General features: G+C 44.4%; 1 protein-coding gene across 2 annotated transcripts in view; it reads left to right on the top strand.

Moving 5' to 3' along the window:
• Positions 1-25,321, top strand: part of HBS1L (HBS1 like translational GTPase) — a 292,045-nt gene that overhangs the window by 60,890 nt on the left and 205,834 nt on the right. For both annotated transcript variants that reach the window (XM_063917372.1, XM_063917373.1), the window contains exon 3: positions 11,786-11,914. In XM_063917372.1, coding sequence (XP_063773442.1) covers positions 11,786-11,914 — 129 coding nt within the window. The remainder of the gene's footprint in view (positions 1-11,785; positions 11,915-25,321) is intronic.

The following is a 25,321-nucleotide window of genomic DNA, read 5'->3' as shown; positions in this document are numbered from 1 at the left end:
TTGCTTAGCCATACAGCGACCTCGGTGCAAATTTTAGGACTAAAAATAATATTGTGAGGTGTTCAGAATAGACTGGAAATGAGTGGAAATTATGGTTATTGAGGTTAATAATACTATGGGATCAAAATGACCCCCAAATTCTATGATTTAAGCTGTTTTTTAGGTTTTTTTTTAAAAAAACACCCGAATCCAAAACACACCCGAATCCGACAAAAAAAATTTCGGTGAGGTTTTGCCAAAACTCGTCCGAATCCAAAACACGGCCGCGGAACCGAATCCAAAACCAAAACACAAAACCCGAAAAATGTCCAGTGCACATCACTAGTTTCAACCACTTAAAACGGTGGAGTTAAAATATCTCACGTGGAAGGTGGTCATACTATTAGCCTTGGCTTCTGCTAGGCGTGTGTCAGAATTAGCGGCTTTGTCACATAAAAGCCCCTATCTGGTTTTCCATATGGAAAGAGCAGAATTGCGGACCCGTCCACAATTTCTGCCAAAAGTGGTGTCATCTTTTCATATGAACCAACCTATTGTGGTGCCTGTGGCTACTCGTGACTTGGAGGATTCTGAGTTACTGGATGTGGTCAGGGCTTTGAAGGTTTATGTAGCCAGAACGGCTAGAGTCAGGAAAACGGAGTCGCTGTTTATCCTGTATGCATCCAACAAGCTGGGTGCTCTGCTTCAAACCAAACTATTGCTCGCTGGATCTGTAACACGATTCAGCAGGCTCATTCTGCGGCTGGATTGCCGCTGCCAAAATCAGTTAAAGCCCATTCCACTAGGAAGGTGGGCTCTTCTTGGGCGGCTGCCCGAGGGGTCTCGGCATTACAGCTATGCCGAGCTGCTACTTTGTCAGGTTCAAATACTTTTTTGCAAAGTTCTACAAGTTTGATACCCTGGCTGAGGAGGACCTATTGTTTGCTCAATCGGTGCTGCAGAGTCATCCGCACTCTCCCGTCCGTTTGGGAGCTTTGGTATAATCCCCATGGTCCTTACGGAGTCCCCAGCATCCACTAGGACGTTAAAGAAAATAAGATTTTACTTCACGGTAAATCTATTTCTCATAGTCCGTAGTGGATGCTGGGCGCCCGTCCCAAGTGCGGACTTCTTCTGCAATACTTGTATATAGTTATTGCTGCAATAAGGGCTATGTTATTGTTGCATCAGGGTTGAACTGATGCTCTGTTGTTGTTCATAGTGTTGACTGGGTAAGTTTATCACAAGTTATACGGTGTGATTGGTGTGGCTGGTATGTATCTTGCCCTGGATTTCTAAAATCCTTTCCTTGTACTGTCAGCTCTTCCGGGCACAGTTTCTCTAACTGAGGTCTGGAGGAGGGACATAGAGGGAGGAGCCAGAGCACACCAGAATCTAAATTCTTTCTTGAAGTGCCCATGTCTCCTGCGGCGCCCGCCTATTCCCCATGGTCCTTACGGAGTCCCCAGCATCCACTACGGACTACGAGAAATAGATTTACCGGTAAGTAAAATCTTATTTTTCACTACTGAGGCCTGCTAATAAACAGACACTGACGAGATTGCTTGGGATGATTATATCAGAAGCATACTCCCAAGCTGATCTCCCCCTTCTGGATAATGTCTCTGCCCGTTCTACTCGTATGGTAGGTCTGTCATGGGCAGCCCACCGTGGTGCCTCAGCTGAACAAATCTGTAAGGCAGCCAAATGGTCATCCATTAACACATTCATTAGACGTTATGTCTTTGACACATTTGCCTCTCAGGATACTGCATTTGGGCGAAGGATTCTCCTGTCTAATCAGGAGCGTCCCCTCCCTTAGTACTGCTTTGGGTAGTTCCAAGGTAAACCCTCTTGACCCTGATGGAGAAAGCACAGGTTATGGTAGACTTACCTAGATAACCTTCTTTCTCTGAAGTCCGCAGGGATGATGCACCTGATTTGAGAATCTGTACACTTACTAACCTCTCTGTCCTTAGGTATGGAAGTGTGTGTGTATGTTCTTCACGCCTGAATAGGTCTCCCTCGTGTTTGACATGCTCCTGCCTTGAGCTTTAGAACCAACTGAATTGCCTGAGCTGGGAGGTAGGAATATAGGGGGGGCTGGCCCATTGCATCCTGGGAGTCTGAAAAGCTTAACTGTTTGGTGCTCGTTCTACTGTTGCTTCCTTATATCCAAAGGTAGATCCTGTGGACTACAGAGAAAGAAGGTTATCTAGGTAAGTCTACCATAACCTGTGCTTTTCTGTATTTATAAAACCATCTTCTCTGAATCATTGTTGCTCTGTGTTTCAACCTGGCTTTAGGTCCTTAATTAAATCTTTATTACTGTTTTTCTTTTTTTCATTATGTTTTCAAATATGTAACGTTTGTTGTCACCGACACACTCTTCAAGGCATTCAAAGCGATACACTGGAGGGAAAACTGGAGATGGATCAAAGCTTAGTGATGCAGAATAGTAAAGTGATAATGCGACAGTCATTAAGCCATATGAAGGGATTACTTGTCCATAGTAACTAAACAGATATTTAATTCAGTTGCAGTCTATTACAATGTACAGAAGAATGTGTATAGGATTTATTTTGTAAACAGAAATAAGAATTCCCATGATTTAACAATAATTGTGCAATGAGTAATAGAAGTAAAGTGAATGATATATATAATCTGTTTTGAATTGTCACTTTAATGAAAATTTATATAAAATTTGTTTAAAATCCACAGCATTAATTTGTTAAGGGTCCCATAAATCAGCAGTCCATTGGGGCGATTTCCTGTTCTGGCTGGATCAGATTGGCAAAGTCCAACATATTGGACAATCTCAATTCACTGATTCTGTCTTAAAAAATTATTGGAATTGGAGAGTCAGGAATTTTTAACATGTTTTATTTTGTTGATCAGCCCAGAAATCGCAGATCATCTGAGTCTGCCAATATGCAAATTGGATCAGTTTACACTCTCAAGTAGCATTTAACGTTATGCTTTTAATTAGACCTGCCATGAAATAAGTATAAATGATAAGATGTGATAAGATCAGGGTCTTCCCCTGGTGGCTCCCCCAAATGTACTCTCATCATGAATGTCTTAGATTAGAAGTTTTTTTTTTTAATAAATTTCTTTATTAGACAGCCAAAGAGTCACAACGTAAATTAGCAGTAATCAATTTACAGTAATAGTCAGCAGTGACAAACAATCAAGTTCAATAACGAACAAAATACAGAAAATTGAAGGCTGTACGGCTTTTTTGTTTTTTTGTAGTAGAAGAGAAAGAAAACTAAAGACATTTCACATAGAGTAATATCAACACAGCTGTCTAGCAACAATAGTAGGGGGGTATGCTTCACCAGGGTGTACCACTCTCCCCAACAGTAAGCAATCTACATAATATGTATTCTGAATATCGCAGCTGTGAGGAAGAAGGAGAGACAGGAAAGGAAAGGACAGAGATAGAAAGTAATGAGAAGGAAATATTACAGAAATACTATAGATAGGTGGCGTATATATTGCCGGGGGGGAGTTAGTCTGATATATAATCTGGATAAGGAGGTGGAATCATGGTTTCGGGGTGAACACTGTAGTGTGTAGTACCCTAACTTGGGAGAGTCAATGTTATAAGTGGAGTCAACTCATGGACTTTTTTTTTTTTTTTTTTAGAGTACCGGAAATCAGGTAATAATGCTCGCTATCCGACTAGTCCAGTACCACGTTGTGTCTCGGAATACCCTCCAAATACATTCACGTTTATCCGTAGGTAAACTCTCTATATAGGGTCCCCAATTTTTATGGAAAAGTATAACTCCATTTTCAATTTGGAAAGTGGCCATTCGTCTCTCACAAAATAGTACGTCTAGTAAAGCGGATTCCCATTCTCCTACCGATGGGGCAGTTTTATATATCCAGTGTCTCAGTATCACCTGCTTTGCCACTGTAACCATCACAGTTAGCAGCGGGATCATCGGGGTGAGATCAAATCGTACCAGCCAGGGCGAAAAGTCAGCGAACAACAGCGGACTCGCCACCCCAGGGAGAGTTAATTTGGGTAGTCAGGATAAATACTGGAGAATCTTACACCAGAATCGTTTAATTTTTCCACATAACCAGAGATTGTGTGCAAGGGATGCTCCATTTACTCCGCATTTAGGGCATGTGCCCGACTCACCCGGGCGGAAGTGTTGTCTTTGGGAGGGGGCTATATACATCCTATTTACTGTCCTTAAATGTATTTCTTGTAGTGTAGCGGATTTTAGAGCCTTAAGGACTAGGTCAGTGTTCGCAGAGACCCCGCCCATCTCGGGTATCTCTGGGAGCTCCTTCTGCCAGGAGTCCGAGAGAGGGGACCAAGAGGGGGCTGACACCTCAATTAGGTCATTGTAAAGATATCGAATTTTGAAGGGATTTAGTCTGCAAAACGTGAGAGTGTCGAGAATTATTCGAAGAGAGTTGACATAATTACGCGCTTTGAGAAACATGAAAAAGTTGGAGTGGGGTAATGAGAATTTGTCACGTAATTGCATAAAGGAGAGCATCTGTCCACCAGGATCAAAGACATCTTTAATGGTGTATATCCCCTTACATTTCCATGTGTAGAAGTGACAGTTATCCAAAGAGGAGGGGAAATTGGGGTTACCCCATAAGGGTATGTATGGTGACTCAAATGGGTCAGTACGAAATATTTTATGGATGGAGGTCCAGGCCCTATAGGTATCCCAGAATAAGATATTAGTCTTAACTTCCTGGGGTAGTCCAGATCTCGGCGTGTGAAGTAAAGCTGCAGGGGAATAAGGAGAGAACAGTGCCTCTTCCAGTTCTAGGTTCGTGAATATGTCTGACCGTAGTAGCCAATCTGAGGCGAACTTAAATAATGCTGATCTGGCGAACATCATTACATTGGGCATACTCAGACCGCCTTTTCGTTTATTAACATAGGTGCGGGCTTTGGGCATACGTGGTTTTGAATTTTTCCAAATAAACTTTGAAAATATTTGTGAGCAGAGTAGGGCGTCCTGCTTAGTGATTGTAATAGGGAGCATTTGAAGCAGATAAGCCAGTTTAGGGAAGATAATAGCTTTTATCACCACTATTCTGCCCAACAGAGAAAGTTTAAGATCCTTCCAGGATTCTAATCGTGTTTTAATTTGTTGAATAATAGGCGTATAATTAAATATATATAGCCGGGAGAGTTCCGAGGGAATATAAATACCTAGGTATTTCAGTTTAGTAGGGGTCAGCGTGAATTGGGAAGAGAATTCGGAGTAGAGAAGAGGATCTGTTATGTCAGTCAGAGGGAGTAGTTCAGATTTATGGGTATTTATGCGATAACCAGCAAAGGTGCTAAAGCAATGTATGGTATCAAAGATAGCAGGTATCGAAGTGCGGGGGTTAGAGACAAATAGGATCATATCATCTGCAAATAGTCCAAGTTTAACTTCTTTCCTTCCTACTGATATTCCCGAAAAAGCTGACAATTGTCTCAGTGCTACCGCCAGGGGTTCTAATGCTGCCGCAAAAAGTAAAGGGGATAAGGGGCAACCCTGTCTGGTCCCCCTATGAATCGTTAGGGGTTGAGATAAATGTCGATTTGTGAAAACTTGTGTAGATGCGTTACGGTATATGGTGTGTATGATGTTCACAAATTGGTCTGAAAATCCGAAACGTCGGAGTGTCTCAAATAGGTGGTCCCATGTCACCAGGTTAAATGCCTTTTCCGCATCCAATGATAATAGGAAAGCAGGGCCACCCCCCTCCACCTCCCTCAGGGATTGTAAAACTGTTAGAACTTTTCGGATATTGGTCACCGAGTGCCTGCCTGAGATAAAACCGGTTTGATCACTGTGGATTATTTCAGGCAAGATAAATTTTAGTCGGTCTGCTAATAGTTTAGTAAACAATTTGTAGTCTACATTAAGTAAGGAGATAGGGCGGTAAGAAGATGGGAGAAGTGGGTCCTTGCCAGGTTTGGGTATAACCCGGATCAGGGCTGAGTTAAAATGGTGTGGGATAGTAAGATTGGAAAAAATAGAGTTAAAAAAGGCTGTTAGAGAGTCTACTATTTTAGGCGAGAGTAATTTAAAGAATTCCCCAGATAAGCCATCAGGGCCTGGGGTCTTCAGCTGTTTAAGGGCTTTAATAGCCTCCGTCACTTCAGTGGTAGTAACAGGAGCCGTAAGGGAATCTGATTGATCTGGGGAGATCTGAGGTAATTGTAATGTGTCCCAGAAGGAGGTTTTGGTAGATTGGTCAACGTTACTATGTGAATAGAGATCACTAAGAAAGGAGTAGAAGATGTCTGTGATTGCCTTCCCCTCGGTCTGCACAGCTGAGGTCGAATCCCTCAAAGCTGTCACGTACTGGGGTCCCTTGTCGGATTTAATTAAGTTGGAAAGCATTCGGCTCGGTTTATCTCCATATTGAAAAAAATTATATTTACCCGCCATAAGAAATCTATTATCCATATGTGTCAGGGTGTGATCAAATTGGGTCTTAGCGTCTCTATATTTCTGCTTGTTAGCTAACGTAGGTGAGGATTTAAAGTTTTGAAATGAGGAAGTGAGTGCAGATTGTGCTGCCCTATATGTTGCTTCTTGGTCTCGTCTGTATTTTGTCATGTATGCAATAATATCTCCTCGTAAAACAGCTTTAGCAGTCTGCCAAAATAAGGCAGGTTCAGACATATGGTCAGAGTTGTTGAGAGCATAGGAGTCCCAGGAATTCATCAACATAGTTTTAAAGTCTGGAGAAGCCGCCATCTTGGCAGGGAACCTCCAGTGTGAATTAGTACCCAGCGTGAACCTACCCTGAAGCACAAGTGAAATGGGGGCGTGATCTGAGATAGTTATAGGGTTAATAGCTGTGTCAGTGATCCTGGGTGACAGATCGGTGGAGACAAGGAAGTAATCTATACGTGAGAAGGAATTATGGGATGAAGAGTAGTAAGTGTATTCTAATTCTACAGGGTTATGGAGGCGCCACACATCAATCAGTCCTAGCTGTGTAGACACATAATCTAGGTTGATCTTGGGTAGTCGGGTCCTCTGAGATGAGGCACCCTTCCTGTCCAAAACCAAAGAGGACACCATATTCATATCACCTCCAAGGATAAGAGAGGCATGCGAATATGGGCGAAGAATATTCGTTATCTCCAAATAGAATGATTTATCATACACAGCCGGGGCATAGATATTGCACAAGGTTAATCTGGTGCCTTCTAAGGTGATATCTAGGACAATGTATCTGCCTAGAGCAGGCATTCCCAACCGCGGTCCTCAAGGCACACCAACAGTGCAGGTTTTAGTGATATCCAGACTTCAGCACAGATGGTTAAATCAAAATAACTGAGGTACTAATTAAGTCACCTGTGTTCAAGCCTGGATTTCACTAAAACCAGGACTGTTAGTGTGCCTTGAGGACCGAGGTTGGGAAACACTGGCCTAGAGGGTCTATAATCTGATGATGTATATCAAACACCACTCCCTTACGGATAAGGATAACGACCCCCGTTGCTTTAGAAGAAAATGAAGAAGATGCTACAACCTCTTGCCTAAGCATGGTAAGTTTAGCATGTTCAGGAGGGGTCAGATGTGTCTCTTGAAGCATAGTGACATCAGCCTTTATCTTATTTAGATATGTAAGAATGCGTCTCCGTTTGATAGGAGAGTTAATACCCCTAACATTCCACGATACTATATTAAGTTGTGACATTTATGACATTATCAGAGGAATATAGGAGGATAGTAAGAGGTCTTGTGATAAGAAATATCATTATACAAGTAATCCAGAGCATCATAAGAATATACAATCCCCATCCCAGCCAGCTAAGCATCTGTAAATAAGAAGTAACGGAGAGGACAGTAAGAGAGGTTAGAATGAAGAGAAAGAGGAGGAGACAAAGATGAAGATAAAGATAACATATAAGGGCGTCTACACCAGCATACATCGGTATAAACTTTCAGTGTGAACCCGCTGTAATGTAGAACAGTAGAAATAACTAAATAACCAACAGGCAATATGAGAATAATAACTTCAAGGAAATATCCCAATGGCCCGTATAGAAAAAGAAGTGCTTTTCTAAATGGTCATAATGGGAGTTAAACCTAAATTACCTCACAATATAGTAGAATTAGCAACTATATCAAGCAGTATAAGAACGTGAATGAAGTCCCGGCATCAGGTTTCAGTCAATGTCAACCGCCTTGTTTGGAGAGGATGGTGGTGAGGTCAAAGGCGACCGCGTGGTTTTACCCAGCTCCATCATAAAGCCCTTAGCCGAGTCCACCGAAGTGAAATCTTTCGGACCCTGTGGGGTGAAGATGCGCAGCCGTGCTGGGTAGAGAAGAGCAAATCGGATACCATTTTTCACTAGGTGAGAGCACATTGGGGACATTTCTCTCCTGGCTCTAGAGACTTCCGCGGAGTAATCCTTAAAGAGAAACAGCCGTTGTCCTTCCCATTGGAGTGGTCCTTTGCTTCGGGCCGCAGACCATATCAGTTCTTTATGTCTGAAGTTTAAGCACTTGAAGATGACCGGACGGGGTCTAGATTGGTTAGAATCACGTGGGGGTCCTAGTCTATGAGCTCGTTCAATTTCCAACGATGAGAGTTCTTCGGGGATACCCAGAAGGTCTGGTAAATTGGAGAGGAGGAATTTCAGAAGATCAGGGCCTCTCAATGTTTCTTTAAGACCCACAATACGCAAATTGTTACGTCTCGAACGATTTTCTAGGTCGTCTATCTTCATCATCATATGTTGGCGTGTAGTTGTTAGAGAGACAACTTGCTCTTTAAGGTCTTCAATTTCTTTAAAGTTAACTCCAATCCTATTTTCGTTTACCGAGATTCTGCGGGACATAGAGCCGAGCTCTGATTTTAGGTCCGACACTGCAGTCATAAATTTGTCTGCCTGAGCTTGTAGTAAAGGTTCCACAGTTTCTTTAATTGCTTTCACTATATCCGAATAGGAAGGAGGAGCGGGGGGCTCCTTTGGGGCCATGGTAGGCGATGATTCAATTGCGCTGTCTAAACTGACAGGCTGGGAGGACAGTGGCGGAGAGATGGTGCTTGGTTCTCCGCGTTTATCGCCACTCTTGTATCTTTGGGGTTTTGGTGTAGAAGATCTTAGGAATTTGTCCATAATAGTAATTATGAGCTCATGAGGGTCGGACAGATGATATGATTTGCCGTTGGTTATAAGAATAGGGAAATATCTACATCACAGTTGCGGGTGGTGTAAATTCACATAGCGCTGCGAATTGTCTCCATTACTGGTGAGCGGAGAGCGGGTGTATTACATCGAGTAGACCGAGACATGCACTTGTGTTTACCAGGTAGAAAGTTGCTATCGCCAATATATATGGTAGCAGCGAGACTTTGAGGGCGTGATAGACAGTAGCGGTAACGTACTATGTCAATTACAACGGCAATCCGGCCTGCGGTATCACCGCGTAAGCACGCCAACTGGAAACAAATTAGTAGGTATTGAGTAAATCTCACTCACCTCCCACACATGTGGCGATGGGGAGGGGGGGGGGGTGAAAGATGTAATTCACTTCGTGGCAGCGGACTGGATAAATATCATCTTATCCTGTGATCAGCGATGGCAGCAGCCAGAGATAACTGTTGCAGTATGATGCAATTCAGGGCCCAGGTATAATCAGTGAAGGGCAAGGGTGGGTAGTGTATGGAAGCTCTGTGGTGCTCCTGTGGTCAGATATGGAATATTGCACATATGGGTATGAAACCTGCAGGCTCCCTCACTCCTGTAGCTCCCTTCCACCTCACTCTGTTGAAGTTAATGATACTCCAAGGGGGAGAGAGGTGCAGGGAAGAATCACTGCAGTCCGTGGGTGATCTTTGCCAGCGCAGCACCGGAAGTGCGGGTGCGCGGCTTTCTCCGTCTCCGAGTGCCGGGTCACGATCCCGCTTCCCGGGCCTCGGGTACAGTGCAGGGGGGGGTCTCCCGGGCTCCTCAGTCGGCCGTGGGTCCAGGTAAGGGGTCCTTGTGTCCGCGGGCAGTTCCGGCGCCCACGCGTCTCCCGGAGCTCCCCGGCGGGCTGGTGTGGAAATCGAGGCCGCGGCTCTGGTATCCGATGTAGGCCACAACCTGCAGAGGCCGTAAAAACGGTCTCCCGGCTCCGCGACCAGACACCCGGGCACCCTGAGCCGCAAGGAGGGGTATAAGAATATGCTGGGGGAAATTATTATTGCTGGAGGTGATGATTTTTATAAAATGAGCAGGAGGTCTAATTCCCTGCTGCCAGTCGCCTCTCCAGTCAGGCCACGCCCCCTAGATTAGAAGTTTTTAATAATGTCTCAGGGAGAAATGCGTTAGTTTAGTAGTTCACAAATCACATCAATACTCCTGTGCATGAGCATATTTCAAACACTGTGTTTACCTGCAATTTCATTGTAAGCATAGTAGTCATTAGGCTAAATTCACAATGATATGATTTTTAGAAAAAGCATGACCGATAATGGGAAAACTCATGTACAAATGCCCACTCATGGCCATACTACATATTCTAACACTGTCTTGTGCACTGACAAGGGGCTCGATTCAATTAAATGCGAATTGAATAGCACTGGCAATTAGCTCCCGGAGCTATTGAATTCAGTGGGCGACGACCGGATTTCTCTATTGCACCCCTTTTGAGGGCTGCGAGCAGAAATCCGACAAAAGTGCCAGCGCAATGCTGACTTCTGCCCTTAGTGCGGCGGAAGCAGCATCGCGCTGGGCACTAAGTCGGAGAATGCTGATTGTACCGACAAAACACCCTGTTTAGTCCGGGAGAACGAGCTTTCTCCGACTTACCATCGCACTGAATTGAATAGCACCGGGAGCTAATTCCTGACGCTTTTCAATTTGCATTGATTTGAATCGAGCCTGAGGTATGTGTATTGTACTGTACCACACAAAACAGTCCTGTTATAGCTTTAGTTTTAGTAGAACACTTCAATGGCTGCTTGAGTGTGTTCCCACTATACGGCTATAGCATTGTGTGTATCTTCTCATTACTGACATTTTGAAATAAAAAATTATAAAGAATGCCACTTAGACGCAATGCATGAAGCATTGCATTTTGTGTGCAATGCATCCTGCCGCTCATCCCAAGCATAGCGGTGGTTAATTCTCGAAAAAAAAAATCACAAAGGACAGCTCTCCTGATGAGAGCTGTCCTTTGCGATACAAGGACTTCTGGGTTTATGACCTGGGAGTCCTTCTGACATTAGCCACAGTGGACAATAATGGGAGGCATCTGATTGGATCCCTACTGAGTGATTTTTGAGATAAGAAACCGCTAGGCTTTTATTAGGCAAATCCATCTACAGATGGCATTGACTACTGGGTCCAAGCTCGGGAATGTATTGCATTCCAGAGCTTGGCGCACATGAGAAATAGGACCAGAAAATGCATTTTTGAAGGCTTGACCGCATTTTCTACCTTTGATGCATCCCACCCTTAATGTTGTACTTGGTGAAACAGAGGACAATATTGTAATATTGAAACAAATGATTTAGTATAGACCTTTTTACACTACACTAAACATTAAATATAGCCGATGCAATAAGTACATGGGAGACTAATTGCTGTGGGCCCAATCACTGCACCAAAATGATTATCAATGTTATTTCAAGTTATACCTATTACTAAGTGGCGATGATGTGCAATACATGTCATGGCAATTGTCACTATTTAATAAGCAATTACTTTTTGGATATCCTGTTAAACTTTTCCACATTGCCACCGTTCTACAGTATTATTTTTAATATGCACACGTTTGTTTAGGCTTTCAATTTGTGTTGTCTTTGTTTGCAGCTGCACAGTTCATATATTCTAAGCGTGACAGACATTCAAGCTTCACTGAGCCGTTGGAAGAGGAAGAGGATGAAGATGTACAGGACAAGCCTAGAGCCTCACTCATTGCTCTGAGTTCTGTTGATCAAGGTAGTACATTTATTTCTGAATCCTTAACCTAAATATACTGGATTTTATTAGGAAAAAATACTAATGTTGATCAATTTGAAGACTTCCACTATTTAATTATTATGGTGAAAATGTGATGGCTTCTTCTGCATTACATGGACATAGCTATATTCCATTTTAACGAATCCGAATACAGCATGGCAACCACTGAATCACCTGCCTCATATTTGCATGTGGATCCCGCATGGGAGATTATGAAGAGCATACAAAAATGTCAGTGGTTTATGGTCAATCTTAGCCAGTGGATCTAGGTACGGTGCCAATAACAGTTTCTTTAGGCATGGTGATCACAACATATGCTGTTCACGTTAAATGTTAAAATGCGGAACACTTTACATGCCTGTAGTTCAAGCAAAAGTAGAGTGACAGTACTGTAGTGATATTACAAGGACTTTCCCCATCACAAGGCAGTCCCATGGCTTTTCATCTGTGTATGGATTCCCCTGCCTGCTAACGCTAATAGGTCCATGTAAAATGGATGTCATACCTGTAAGCTTTATTTTTTTTTTTTAAAACACGATTTATTGAGGTTTTATCTTTTTGGAGAAAGGTGTACAAAACATAAATAATAGCAATCAAGCAAGCAGGTGTAGTGTAACAGAGATACAGTAGCCCTACTAATGGTGGTTCTGCAGTCCAACAAAAAGCATAGGACATAGTACAAAGTGCAACAATGAGCCATATTCAATAGTAGACCGGGAGAAGCCCAGTGGAACAGAGCAATAATATTAAATAACATGTAAAAAGTATTGATATAAAAATAGAACTACAATTGTATGAAGGATGTAGCACATTTCTTTGATCAAAAACATATCGAGTGATATCCATTTGTATAATCAATAAAAGGACTGTATATAATACCTGTAAACACATAGAAAAAGAGAAATATGGAGAGAAAGAGGGGGGAGGGCAGACAGGGGGTAGGCGGGACAAGACAGGACATTGGTGGAACATAGAAGCGTGCCATAATAAACAAATAGAAAAATATCACTGCATGTACATCAATACCATGAGTCAAGCTTCGGTGGACCTATCTAACTGATGCAATAGAAACCAGTTTGTGGCTTCAAAGATTTTCTGAATGCTAAGTTGGGTGTCAAAATCCAGTTTATTAATATAAATGTAACATTTGTTATAGAAGCGCACGACACCTTTCTCTACGTCTGGGAGTGTGGCTTGACGGTCAAAATATAAGGTTCGAAGAACTTGGATTTTCACCTCCAAAATCAATGGGGAATGCTTACCCACCCAGTGACTTAAAATAATTTTCTTAGCCACAGTTAAAATAACTGTTAACACTGAAATCACTGAACGCGGCTCAGGACCAAGATCCCAGGAGGAGAAATTTAACAGTAGGCAGGAGATAGGGAGTTTAGACAAACGTAAAGCCAAAGTATAATTAATTAAACCTATAACCTTATCCCAAAAACTCTTAAGTTTGCCACACTCCCAGAAGTTATGAAAGAAAAAAGCAACACTCGCTCGACACTTCAAACAGACACCCGTCTCTGATGGAACCATATGCTTTCTTTGTGCTTGGGATACATAAGCTCTGTGAAAACCTTTTAAGTGACCTTCTTGAAGAGATGCAGAGGACAAGTGCTTCAGAGAAGTTGTGCAGTGCTGTAAACATATTCTCTGAGATTCCACAGTTGGAATATCCATCACCCATTTACTAAACGTATGATTCCATATCTTATCACCCTGACATGCAACAAGATAGGGATAGAAGTAACAACGTTTATAAAATTTAGTACAAATAAATTAAATAACTATAGTTATACGTGTGAGCGCACATATAATTAGAATATATGGTTAATTAGGCTGCTGGTTTAATAATAAAAAATCTTTTATTTCTTAAAAACAGACTAAATAAACATTACCAAAATTAAAAGAACATCACAATGGAAATCAGAGTGAAAATATGCATATATCCCCGCTATGGCCAATTGGACTTTGAGCAATTAGTATTTTGCATGCATGCCAATAAATTTAATGATTAATTATAACAAGACATAGGGGTATATGCAATTCACGGCGAATCGCGGCAAATTATCGCCGTTTTTAAATTCGACTCAATTCGACAGGTGAATTCCGGAAGGTGGCTTCCGGAATTCACCATATTCAATGAAAAACGGATTCGCCAGAGTCGCGGGCGAAAATCGGCCGATTTGGCGGATTTTGCCGCGATTTTTAAAAACGGTAAAAAACGGGAAAAACCCGGAAAAAAAAAATGGCGTGGGGTCCCCCCTCCAAAGCATAACCAGCCTCGGGCTCATCGAGCTGGTCCTGGTTCTAAAAATCCGGGGAAAAATTGGCCAGGGATCCCCCGTATTTTTAAAACCAGCACCGGGCTCTGCGCCTGGTGCTGGTGCCAAAAATACGGGGGACAAAAAGAGTAGGGGTCCCCCGTATTTTTAACACCAGCATCGGGCTCCACTAGCTGGACAGATAATGCCACAGCCGGGGGTCACTTTTATGCCGTGCCCTGCGGCCGTGGCATTAAATATCCAACTAGTCACCCCTGGCCGGGGTACCCTGGGGGAGTGGGGACCCCTTCAATCAAGGGGTCCCCCCCCCCAGCCACCCAAGGGCCAGGGGTGAAGCCTGAGGCTGTCCCCCCCCATCCAATGGGCTGCGGATGGGGGGGCTGATAGCCTTTTGTGATAATAAAAAGATATTGTTTTTTCCAGTAGTACTACAAGTCCCAGCAAGCCTCCCCCGCAAGCTGGTACTTGGAGAACCACAAGTACCAGCATGCGGGAGAAAAACGGGCCCGCTGGTACCTGTAGTACTACTGGGAAAAAAATACCCCAAAAAAAACAGGACACACACACCGTGACAGTAAAACTTTATTACACACTACCGACACACACATACTTACCTATGTTGACACGCCGACTGCCACGGTCTCCGACGAATCCGAGGGTACCTGTGAAAAAATGATACTCGCCTTCCAGCGTCCAGAGATAAATCCACGTCCAGAGAGATAAATCCACGTACTTGTAAAAAAAAAAGAACACGCAAATACCCGCTCCATACCGGACTAGAAAGGGGTCCAATGCTTTCACATCAGACCCCTTTCTACCGAATGCCGGGACATCACGTGACTCCTGTCACTGACGTCCCTTCAGCCAATCAGGAAGCGCTACTTCCGTGGCGCTCACCTGATTGGCTGTGCGCTGTCTGTACTGTGACAGCACATCGCAAAGCCGCTCCATTACTTTCAATGGTGGGAACTTAGCGGCTAGCGGTGGGGTCACCCGCCGGTCAGCCGCTGACCGGCGGGTGACCTTACCGCTAGCCGCTAAGTTCCCACCATTGAAAGTAATGGAGCGGCTTTGCGATGTGCTGTCACAGTACAGACAGCGCACAGCCAATCAGGTGAGCGCAACGAAGTTGCGCTTCCTGATTGGCTTAGAGACCTTTCTGTGACAGCTGTCACTGACAGGTCTCATTCGTGGAAAGGTGTCCCATGTGTCAGCATGGGACCCCTTTCAGTCCGGCATGGAGCGGGTGTTTGTTTTTTTGCCAAGTACGTGGATTTATCTCTGGACCATGGCTGGGGTGAGTATATTGATCTTTTCTTTTCAGGTATCCGTGGATTCTACATGGAGAAGAGGACCGATGTCGGCGTGTGAACATAGGTAAGTATGTGTGTGTCGACGTATGAAATAAAGTTTTACTGTCGACGGTGTGTGTGTCCTGTTTTTATTTGGGTATTTTTTTCCCAGTAGTACTACAGGTACCAGCGGGCCCGTTTTTCTCCCGCATGCTGGTACTTGTGGTTCTCCAAGTACCAGCTTGCGGGGGAGGCTTGCTGGGACTTGTAGTACTACTGGAAAAAACAATATCTTTTTATTATCACAAAAGGCTATCAGCCCCCCCATCCGCAGCCCATTGGATGGGGGGGGACAGCCTCGGGCTTCACCCCTGGCCCTTGGGTGGCTGGGGGGGGGGACCCCTTGATTGAAGGGGTCCCCACTCCCCCAGGGTACCCCGGCCAGGGGTGACTAGTTGGATATTTAATGCCACGGCCGCAGGGCACGGCATAAAAGTGACCCCCGGCTGTGGCATTATCTGTCCAGCTAGTGGAGCCCGATGCTGGTGTTAAAAATACGGGGGACCCCTACTCTTTTTGTCCCCCGTATTTTTGGCACCAGCACCAGGCGCAGAGCCCGGTGCTGGTTTTAAAAATACGGGGGATCCCCTGTCAATTTTCCCCCCGCATTTTTAGAACCAGGACCAGCTCGAAGAGCCCGAGGCTGGTTATGCTTTGGAGGGGGGACCCCACGCCATTTTTTTTTATGATTTCACCGTTCCAGCATAAAAAAATAAAATAAAAATATTTTAAAAAATATATAAATAATATTTGTGCCTCCAAAAAAAAAAAAAAAAAGTACCTAATCCCTTCTAATATAAATAGATCTGCTATTCCCCCCCAAAAAAACACAAAAAAAAACATGTTTAAATTTTTTTTATTTGTTTTCACCCTCCAAAGTGTGGCGGATTGAAAATGACGAATTTGCTGTCTAAAAGCACTGCTGTCGAATTTCCAAACTTGAATTGAATATGCTTTGGTCGAATTGCAGCACTTGTATCATTGCAGAAAAGTCGAATTTGCAAAAAGTCGAATTTCAAAAAGTCGAATTTTGAAAGTCCGTTTTTTGGTCGGAAAGCACTGAATTGCATAGGCGATTTTTTTTTTTTGGTCGAAAATGACCCGAAATTCGACAATTTCGGGAATTCGACCGCAATTGCATATACCCCATAGTCCTTAAGCACAGTCTTAATCATTAGAACTGTTTAGTCCCTCCAGGGAGTTTTTGTTAGTAGTGTTAATATTTGATTAAGGATTAATTATGCTGAAGAACCAAAATGTCCCTTAGTACGTATTGATGGCACCAGTCCGTTTTTGTGTAACAGCTTTCCTCAGATAATATTGTATGGTGCCAGCTTACACTGGTCAAGAGTGTGATGCTGATAGATTATATAAGCAGTTAGTCCCCCGTCGTGACACTCATATGGGCAATGCTTACCCTCCCACTCTGCGGCGGTTCTCGTGTCTGCGGCTGGGCTATATCACACTGGAGGCATATAACTTTGTCCAGCTGAGCGGTGGCACGCTCAAGGCGTGTAGTATAGCAGGGAGCGCTCGGCCGCGTACCGCGGCTTCCGGGTTGGGCGGGGCTTCCGGCTACCGATGCGTTCCACCTGACGTCTTTGGGTCACCTGACGCGTTTCTCCGCCTTTTGTGGGTGGCGGTTTCTTCAGAGGTTTGAGGATCTCAAAGCACAGTCTCTATTTATCCCCCTCGGGGACTTCTCATTGGTCACAGAATTACTGATCGTTACTAATGACATCTATTCCGTCCTTCTCAGGGATACCCTGATTGAGCCAGCTGTTTCTAATCAGTTGTACCACTTATATGCATAAATCATATAAATAATATATAAAAAAATACATATATTTTTAAAATAGACAAATATATATATAAATATAGATATAATCTCTCATGACCACAATGAGGTGTCGTATCGGTCCAAATAATACTTGCTTGTATATACATATTTAATTATGACTCAAATAGCTATGGGCTATTACTTGCAGTTAATTATAACTCTAATTGATATTAAGGAGAAATGGTATAGAAACCCGATTAGTCAGGAAAGTATATAACTCGAACCAATTTGGTCCCTAATGCATAACCATATAAATGCAGAAAAATAGATATAAAGTGAAAACATTTGGATGGAAACCCATTTAGATATATATCAAATACATATATAAATAAATAGATACACAAATGTATCTACTATAGAGATCTGTTGAGAGGGTAGTACAGATATATAGATCCATATTGTAGACACATATATAGCTGGGGTAAATCTATTCATATAATATATAATGTGGAATGGCCCATTTATTTATATATATATATATATATATATATATATATATATATATATACAAACATATATACAAACAGAGAACCCAGCACTCACCAAAGTAAACTCGCTTATCCTCAACAATTCAATAAATAAATGATGGGGGTTTAGTTGGTGGATTGGCCAATGCACGGAAGCCTGTATACCGATTCAAGGTACCCCACCTTCATACAGGTCCTACACTATCACAGAGTCTTAAAACCTGACTACCACACTGCTGCATCATCTGCCTGCTAGATGTAATGTGTACCTGCCACAGACTTTATGGCTTTTAAAGGCACACTAGTCACCTATTGCACTGGCTCAAAGATGATTGCCAAAAAACAGCTGAGACAGGTTCAGGATAATAAAGTCCACACAGGGGTGCATGAGAAAGCTAGTGGCCACGGTTAATAAGAGCTAACCATAGATTAACCCCTTCATATACACACAGAGTAAAAACCACAGCACTCACCGCACCAGAAGCGGGGTACAGCTATGCACTTACCACTCACAGGGTGGGGTGCATGTAACACTGCACTCTCCACCACAGAAGCGGGGTACACAGCTGTACTTACCACTCACAGGGCGGGGTGCATGTAGCCCATGACCACATCGCTCTAATAAATACAAACAGAGAACCCAGCACTCACCAAAGTAAACTCACTTATCCTCAACAATTCAATAAATAAATGATGGGGGTTTAAAAGCCATAAAGTCTGTGGCAGGTACACATTACATCTAGCAGGCAGATGATGCAGCAGTGTGGTAGTCAGGTTTTAAGACTCTGTGATAGTGTAGGACCTGTATGAAGGTGGGGTACCTTGAATCGGTATACAGGCTTCCGTGCATTGGCCAATCCACCAACTAAACCCCCATCATTTATTTATTGAATTGTTGAGGATAAGTGAGTTTACTTTGGTGAGTGCTGGGTTCTCTGTTTGTATTTATTAGAGCGATGTGGTCATGGGCTACATGCACCCCGCCCTGTGAGTGGTAAGTACAGCTGTGTACCCCGCTTCTGTGGTGGAGAGTGCAGTGTTACATGCACCCCACCCTGTGAGTGGTAAGTGCATAGCTGTGCCCCGCTTCTGGTGCGGTGAGTGCTGTGGTTTTTACTCTGTGTGTGTATGTGTATATATATATATATATATATATATATATATATATATATATATATATATATATTTCTCTATCGTCCTAAGTGGATGCTGGGGTTCCTGAAAGGACCATGGGGAATAGCGGCTCCGCAGGAGACAGGGCACAAAAGTAAAGCTTTTACAGGTCAGGTGGTGTGTACTGGCTCCTCCCCCTATGACCCTCCTCCAGACTCCAGTTAGATTTTTGTGCCCGGCCGAGAAGGGTGCAATTCTAGGTGGCTCTCATAAAGGGCTGCTTAGAGAGTTTAGCTTAGGTTTTTTATTTTACAGTGATTCCTGCTGGCAACAGGATCACTGCAACGAGGGACAGAGGGGAGAAGAAGTGAACTCACCTGCGTGCAGGATGGATTGGCTTCTTGGCTACTGGACATGAAGCTCCAGAGGGACGATCACAGGTACAGCCTGGATGGTCACCGGAGCCACGCCGCCGGCCCCCTCACAGATGCTGAAGCAAGAAGAGGTCCAGAATCGGCGGCTGAAGACTCCTGCAGTCTTCTTAAGGTAGCGCACAGCACTGCAGCTGTGCGCCATTTTCCTCTCAGCACACTTCACACGGCAGTCACTGAGGGTGCAGGGCGCTGGGGGGGGGGCGCCCTGGGAGGCAAATGAAAACCTTTAAAAAGGCTAAAAATACCTCACATATAGCCCCAGAGGCTATATGGAGATATTTACCCCTGCCTAAATGTACTAAATAGCGGGAGACGAGCCCGCCGGAAAAGGGGCGGGGCCTATCTCCTCAGCACACGGCGCCATTTTCTGTCACAGCTCCGCTGGTCAGGAAGGCTCCCAGGTCTCTCCCCTGCACTGCACTACAGAAACAGGGTATAACAGAGAGGGGGGGCAAAATAAATGGCAATATATTAATATAAAAGCAGCTATAAGGGAGCACTTAATCATAAGGCTATCCCTGTCATATATAGCGCTTTTTGGTGTGTGCTGGCAGACTCTCCCTCTGTCTCCCCAAAGGGCTAGTGGGTCCTGTCTTCGTATAGAGCATTCCCTGTGTGTCTGCTGTGTGTCGGTACGTGTGTGTCGACATGTATGAGGACGTTATTGGTGTGGAGGCGGAGCAATTGCCAAATATGAGGATGTCACCTTCTAGGGGGTCGACACCAGAATGGATGCCTTTATTTGTGGAATTACGGGATAGCGTCAACTCGCTTAAGCAGTCGTTTGCCGACATGAGGCGGCCGGACACTCAATTAGTGCCTGTCCAGGCGCCTCAAACACCGTCAGGGGCTGTAAAACGCCCCTTGCCTCAGTCGGTCGACACAGACCCAGACACAGGCACTGATTCCGGTGGTGAAGGTGACGAATCAACCGTATTTTCCAGTAGGGCCACACGTTATATGATTTTGGCAATAAAGGAGATGTTACATTTAGCTGATACTACAGGTACCACTAAACAGGGTATTATGTGGGGTGTGAAAAAACTACCAGTAGTTTTTACCGAATCAGAAGAATTAAATGACGTGTGTGATGAAGCGTGGGGTGCCCCGATAAAAAACTGCTAATTTCAAAGAAGTTATTGGCTTTATACCCTTTCCCGCCAGAGGTTAGGGAGCGCTGGGAAACACCTCCTAGGGTGGACAAAGCGCTAACACGCTCATCAAAACAAGTGGCGTTACCCTCTCCTGAGACGGCCGCACTTAAAGATCCATCAGATAGGAGGATGGAAAATATCCAAAAAGGTATATACACACATGCAGGTGTTATACTACGACCAGCTATTGCGACTGCCTGGATGTGCAGTGCTGGGGTAGTTTGGTCAGAGTCCCTGATCGAAAATATTGATACCCTGGACAGGGACAATATTTTACTGTCGTTAGAACAAATAAAGGATGCATTTCTTTATATGCGTGATGCACAGAGAGATATCTGCACACTGGCATCACGGGTAAGTGCTATGTCCATTTCGGCCAGAAGAGCTTTATGGACACGACAGTGGACAGGCGATGCGTAGAGGAGTTATTTGGGGTCGGTCTATCGGATTTGGTGGCCACGGCTACGGCCGGGAAATCCACCTTTCTACCTCAAGTCACTCCCCAACTGAAAAAGGCACCGACCTTTCAACCGCAGCCCTTTCGTTCCTTTAAAAATAAGAGAGCAAAGGGCTATTCATATCTGCCACGAGGCAGAGGACGAGGGAAGAGACAGCAACAGGCAGCTCCTTCCCAGGAACAGAAGCCCTCCCCGGCTTCTACAAAAGCCTCAGCATGACGCTGGGGCTTCGCAAGCGGACTCGGGGGCGGTAGGCGGTCGTCTCAAGAATTACAGCGCGCAGTGGGCTCACTCGCAGGTAAATCCCTGGATCCTGCAGATAATATCTCAGGGGTACAGGTTGAAATTAGAGACAGAGCCACCTCGCCGTTTCCTGAAGTCTGCTTTACCAACGTCCCCCTCAGAAAGGGAGACGGTTTTGGAAGCCATTCACAAGCTGTATTCTCAGCAGGTGATAGTCAAGGTACCTCTTCTACAACAAGGGAAGGGGTATTATTCCACTCTTTTTGTGGTACCGAAGCCGGATGGCTCGGTAAGGCCTATTCTAAATCTGAAGTCCTTGAACCTGTACATAAAGAAGTTCAAGTTCAGGATGGAGTCACTCAGAGCAGTGATAGCGAACCTGGAAGAAGGGGACTTTATGGTATCCTTGGACATCAAGGATGCGTATCTCCACGTTCCAATTACCCCTCACACCAGGGGTACCTCAGGTTCGTTGTACAAAACTGTCACTATCAGTTTCAGACGCTGCCGTTTGGTTTGTCCACGGCACCTCGGGTCTTTACAAAGGTAATGGCCGAGATAATATTTCTTCTTCGAAGAAAAGGCGTATTAATTATCCCATACTTGGACGATCTCCTAATAAGGGCAAGGTCCAGAGAACAGCTAGAGATGGGTTTAGCACTATCTCAAGAGGTGCTAAAGCAGCACGGATGGATTCTGAATATTCCAAAATCCCAATTAATGCCGACAACTCGTCTGCTGTTCCTGGGGATGATTCTGGACACAGTTTAGAAAAAGGTTTTTCTTCCCGAAGAAAAAGCCAAGGAGTTATCTGACCTGGTCAGGAACCTCCTAAAACCAGGAAAGGTGTCTGTACATCAATGCACAAGAGTCCTGGGAAAAAATGGTAGCTTCTTACGAAGCAATCCCTTTCGGCAGATTCCATGCAAAGGGATCTGTTGGACAAATGGTCAGGGTCGCATCTTCAGATGCACCTGCGGATAACCCTGTCGCCGAGGACAAGGGTATCCCTTCTGTGGTGGTTGCAGGAGGCTCATCTATTGGAGGGCCGCAGATTCGGCATGCAGGATTGGATCCTGGTGACCACGGAGGCCAGCCTGAGAGGCTGGGGAGCAGTCACACAGGGAAGAAATTTCCAGGGAGTGTGGTCGAGCCTGAAAAAGTCTCTTCACATAAGCATTCTGGAACTAAGAGCAATCTACAATGCTCTAAGCCAGGCGGAACCTCTGCTTCAAGGAAGACCGGTGTTGATCCAGTCGGACAACATCACGGCAGTCGCCCATGTAAACAGACAGGGCGGCACAAGAAGCAGGAGGGCAATGGCAGAAGCTGCCAGGATCCTTCGCTGGGCGGAGAATCACGTGATAGCACTGTCAGCAGTATTCATCCCGGGCGTGGACAACTGGGAAGCAGACTTCCTCAGCAGACACGACCTTCACCCGGGAGAGTGGGGACTTCATCCAGAAGTTTTCCACATGCTATTAAACCGTTGGGTAAAACCAATGGTGGACATGATGGCGTCTCGCCTCAACAAAACACTGGACAGGTATTGCGCCAGGTCAAGAGATCCGCAGGCAATAGCTGTGGACGCGCTGGTAACACCTTGGGTGTACCAGTCGGTATGTGTTTCCTCCTCTGCCTCTCATACCAAAGGTATTGAGGATTATACGGCAAAGAGGAGTAAGACTAGTGGCTCCGGATTGGCCAAGAAGGACTTGGTACCCGGAACTTCAAGAGATGGTCACGGACGATCCGTGGCCTCTACTTCTGAGAAGGGACCTGCTTCAGCAGGGTACTTGTCTTTTTCAAGACTTAGCGCGGCTGCGTTTGACGGCATGGCGTTTGAATGCCAGATCCTAAAAGGAAAAGGCATTCCAGAAGAAGTCATTCCTACCTTGATAAAGGCAAGGAAGGAAGTCACCGCGAAGCATTATCGCCGTATTTGGCGAAAATATGTTGCGTGGTGCGAGCAGCGGAGTGCTCCGATGGAGGAATTTCAACTGGGTCGTTTTCCTACATTTCCTGCAATCGGGATTGTCTATGGGTCTCAAATTGGGATCTATTAAGGTTCAAATTTCGGCCCTATCAATATTCTTCCAAAAAGAATTGGCCTCAGTCCCTGAGGTCCAGATTTTTATCAAAGGAGTACTGCATATACAGCCTCCTGTGGTGCCTAAGGTGGCACCGTGGGATCTAAATGTAGTTTTAGATTTCCTCAAATCCAATTGGTTTGAACCACTAAAGAATGTGGATTTGAAATATCTCACATGGAAAGTGACTATGTTACTGGCCCTGGCTTCGGCCGGGAGAGTATCTGAACTGGCGGCTTTGTTTTATAAAAGCCCTTATTTAATTTTCCATTCGACATAGGGCAGAGCTGCGGACGCGTCCGCATTTTCTCCCTAAGGTGGTATCAGCGTTTCACCTGAACCAGCCTATTGTAGTGCCTGCGGCTACAGACGACTTGAAGGACTCCAAGTTGTTGGACGTTGTCAGAGCCTTAAAAATATACATTTAAAGGACGGCTGGAGTCAGAAAATCTGACTCGCTGTTTATACTGTATGCACCCAACAAGTTGGGTGCACCTGCTTCTAAGCAGTCGATTGCTCGTTGGATTTGTAACAAAATTCAACTTGTACATTCTGTGGCAGGCCTGCCACAGCCTAAATCTGTTAAGGCCCATTCCGCAAGGAAGGTGGGCTCATCTTGGGCGGCTGCCCGAGGGGTCTCGGCATTAAAACTCTGCCGAGCAGCTACGTGGTCAGGGGAGAACACGTTTGTAAATTTTTACAAATTTGATACCCTGGCAAAGGAGGACCTGGAGTTCTCTCATTCGGTGCTGCAGAGTCATCCGCACTCTCCCGCCCGTTTGGGAGCTTTGGTATAATCCCCATGGTCCTTTCAGGAACCCCAGCATCCACTTAGGACGATAGAGAAAATAAGAATTTACTTACCGATAATTCTATTTCTCGGAGTCCGTAGTGGATGCTGGGCGCCCATCCCAAGTGCGGATTATCTGCAATACTTGTACATAGTTTTGTTAACTAATTCGGGTTATTGTTTAGGAAGCCATCTTTCAGAGGCTCCTCTGTTATCATACTGTTAACTGGGTTTAGATCACAAGTTGTACGGTGTGATTGGTGTGGCTGGTATGAGTCTTACCCGGGATTCAAAATCCTCCCTTATTGTGTACGCTCGTCCGGGCACAGTACCTAACTGGAGTCTGGAGGAGGGTCATAGGGGGAGGAGCCAGTACACACCACCTGACCTGTAAAAGCTTTACTTTTGTGCCCTGTCTCCTGCGGAGCCGCTATTCCCCATGGTCCTTTCAGGAACCCCAGCATCCACTACGGACTCCGAGAAATAGAATTATCGGTAAGTAAATTCTTATTATATATATATATATATATATATATATATATATATATATATATATGACTATCCATTTATAACCACCCCTTCTAATTTGGCCCTAAAGAGTGGCATTATGCATAACAGTTGATATATTCTATATATAGAGATACTATGGAACAAACAGTACCTGAATCACAAATTATAAAAGCTACATTATAAATAAACATAACAAGGAGTTAGTTAGCCCAATGTATATAATTACAGAGTTCTGGAGAGTACAACTAACGAAGAATATCTCATCAGAGAGAATATATGTCAAGAATTATTTGATATATGTCCCTTCTTACTACTAGATGTTGTTAAGTTCTATATTTTCGTTTAGACCCTGGGGTTCCAGGGTCTTTAGACGGAAAATCCAGTAGGCTTCTTTTCTACATAGAGCGTTAAATCTGTCACCTCCCCTTTCTGTTAACCCAATCTGTTCAAGAGCTTTTAGTCGGATGTTGGAGATTTTTCCCTGTTCACACTGATTTGTATGCCTTGATACACTGTGTTAGAGTGCTTTTGTTTATAATATTTCTTCTATGCTCAAGGAACCGTACCTTCAACTTTCTGATGGTGCGTCCTACATATTGGTACCCACAGCCACACTCAACAAGATAGACTATATAGGTAGACTCACA

Source organism: Pseudophryne corroboree, chromosome 4 (assembly GCF_028390025.1).
Source record: "Pseudophryne corroboree isolate aPseCor3 chromosome 4, aPseCor3.hap2, whole genome shotgun sequence".
NCBI classification, from domain to species: domain Eukaryota; kingdom Metazoa; phylum Chordata; class Amphibia; order Anura; family Myobatrachidae; genus Pseudophryne; species Pseudophryne corroboree.
The sequence above is the reverse complement of the archived record's forward strand: the minus strand, read 5'-3'. Positions and strand labels throughout refer to the sequence as shown.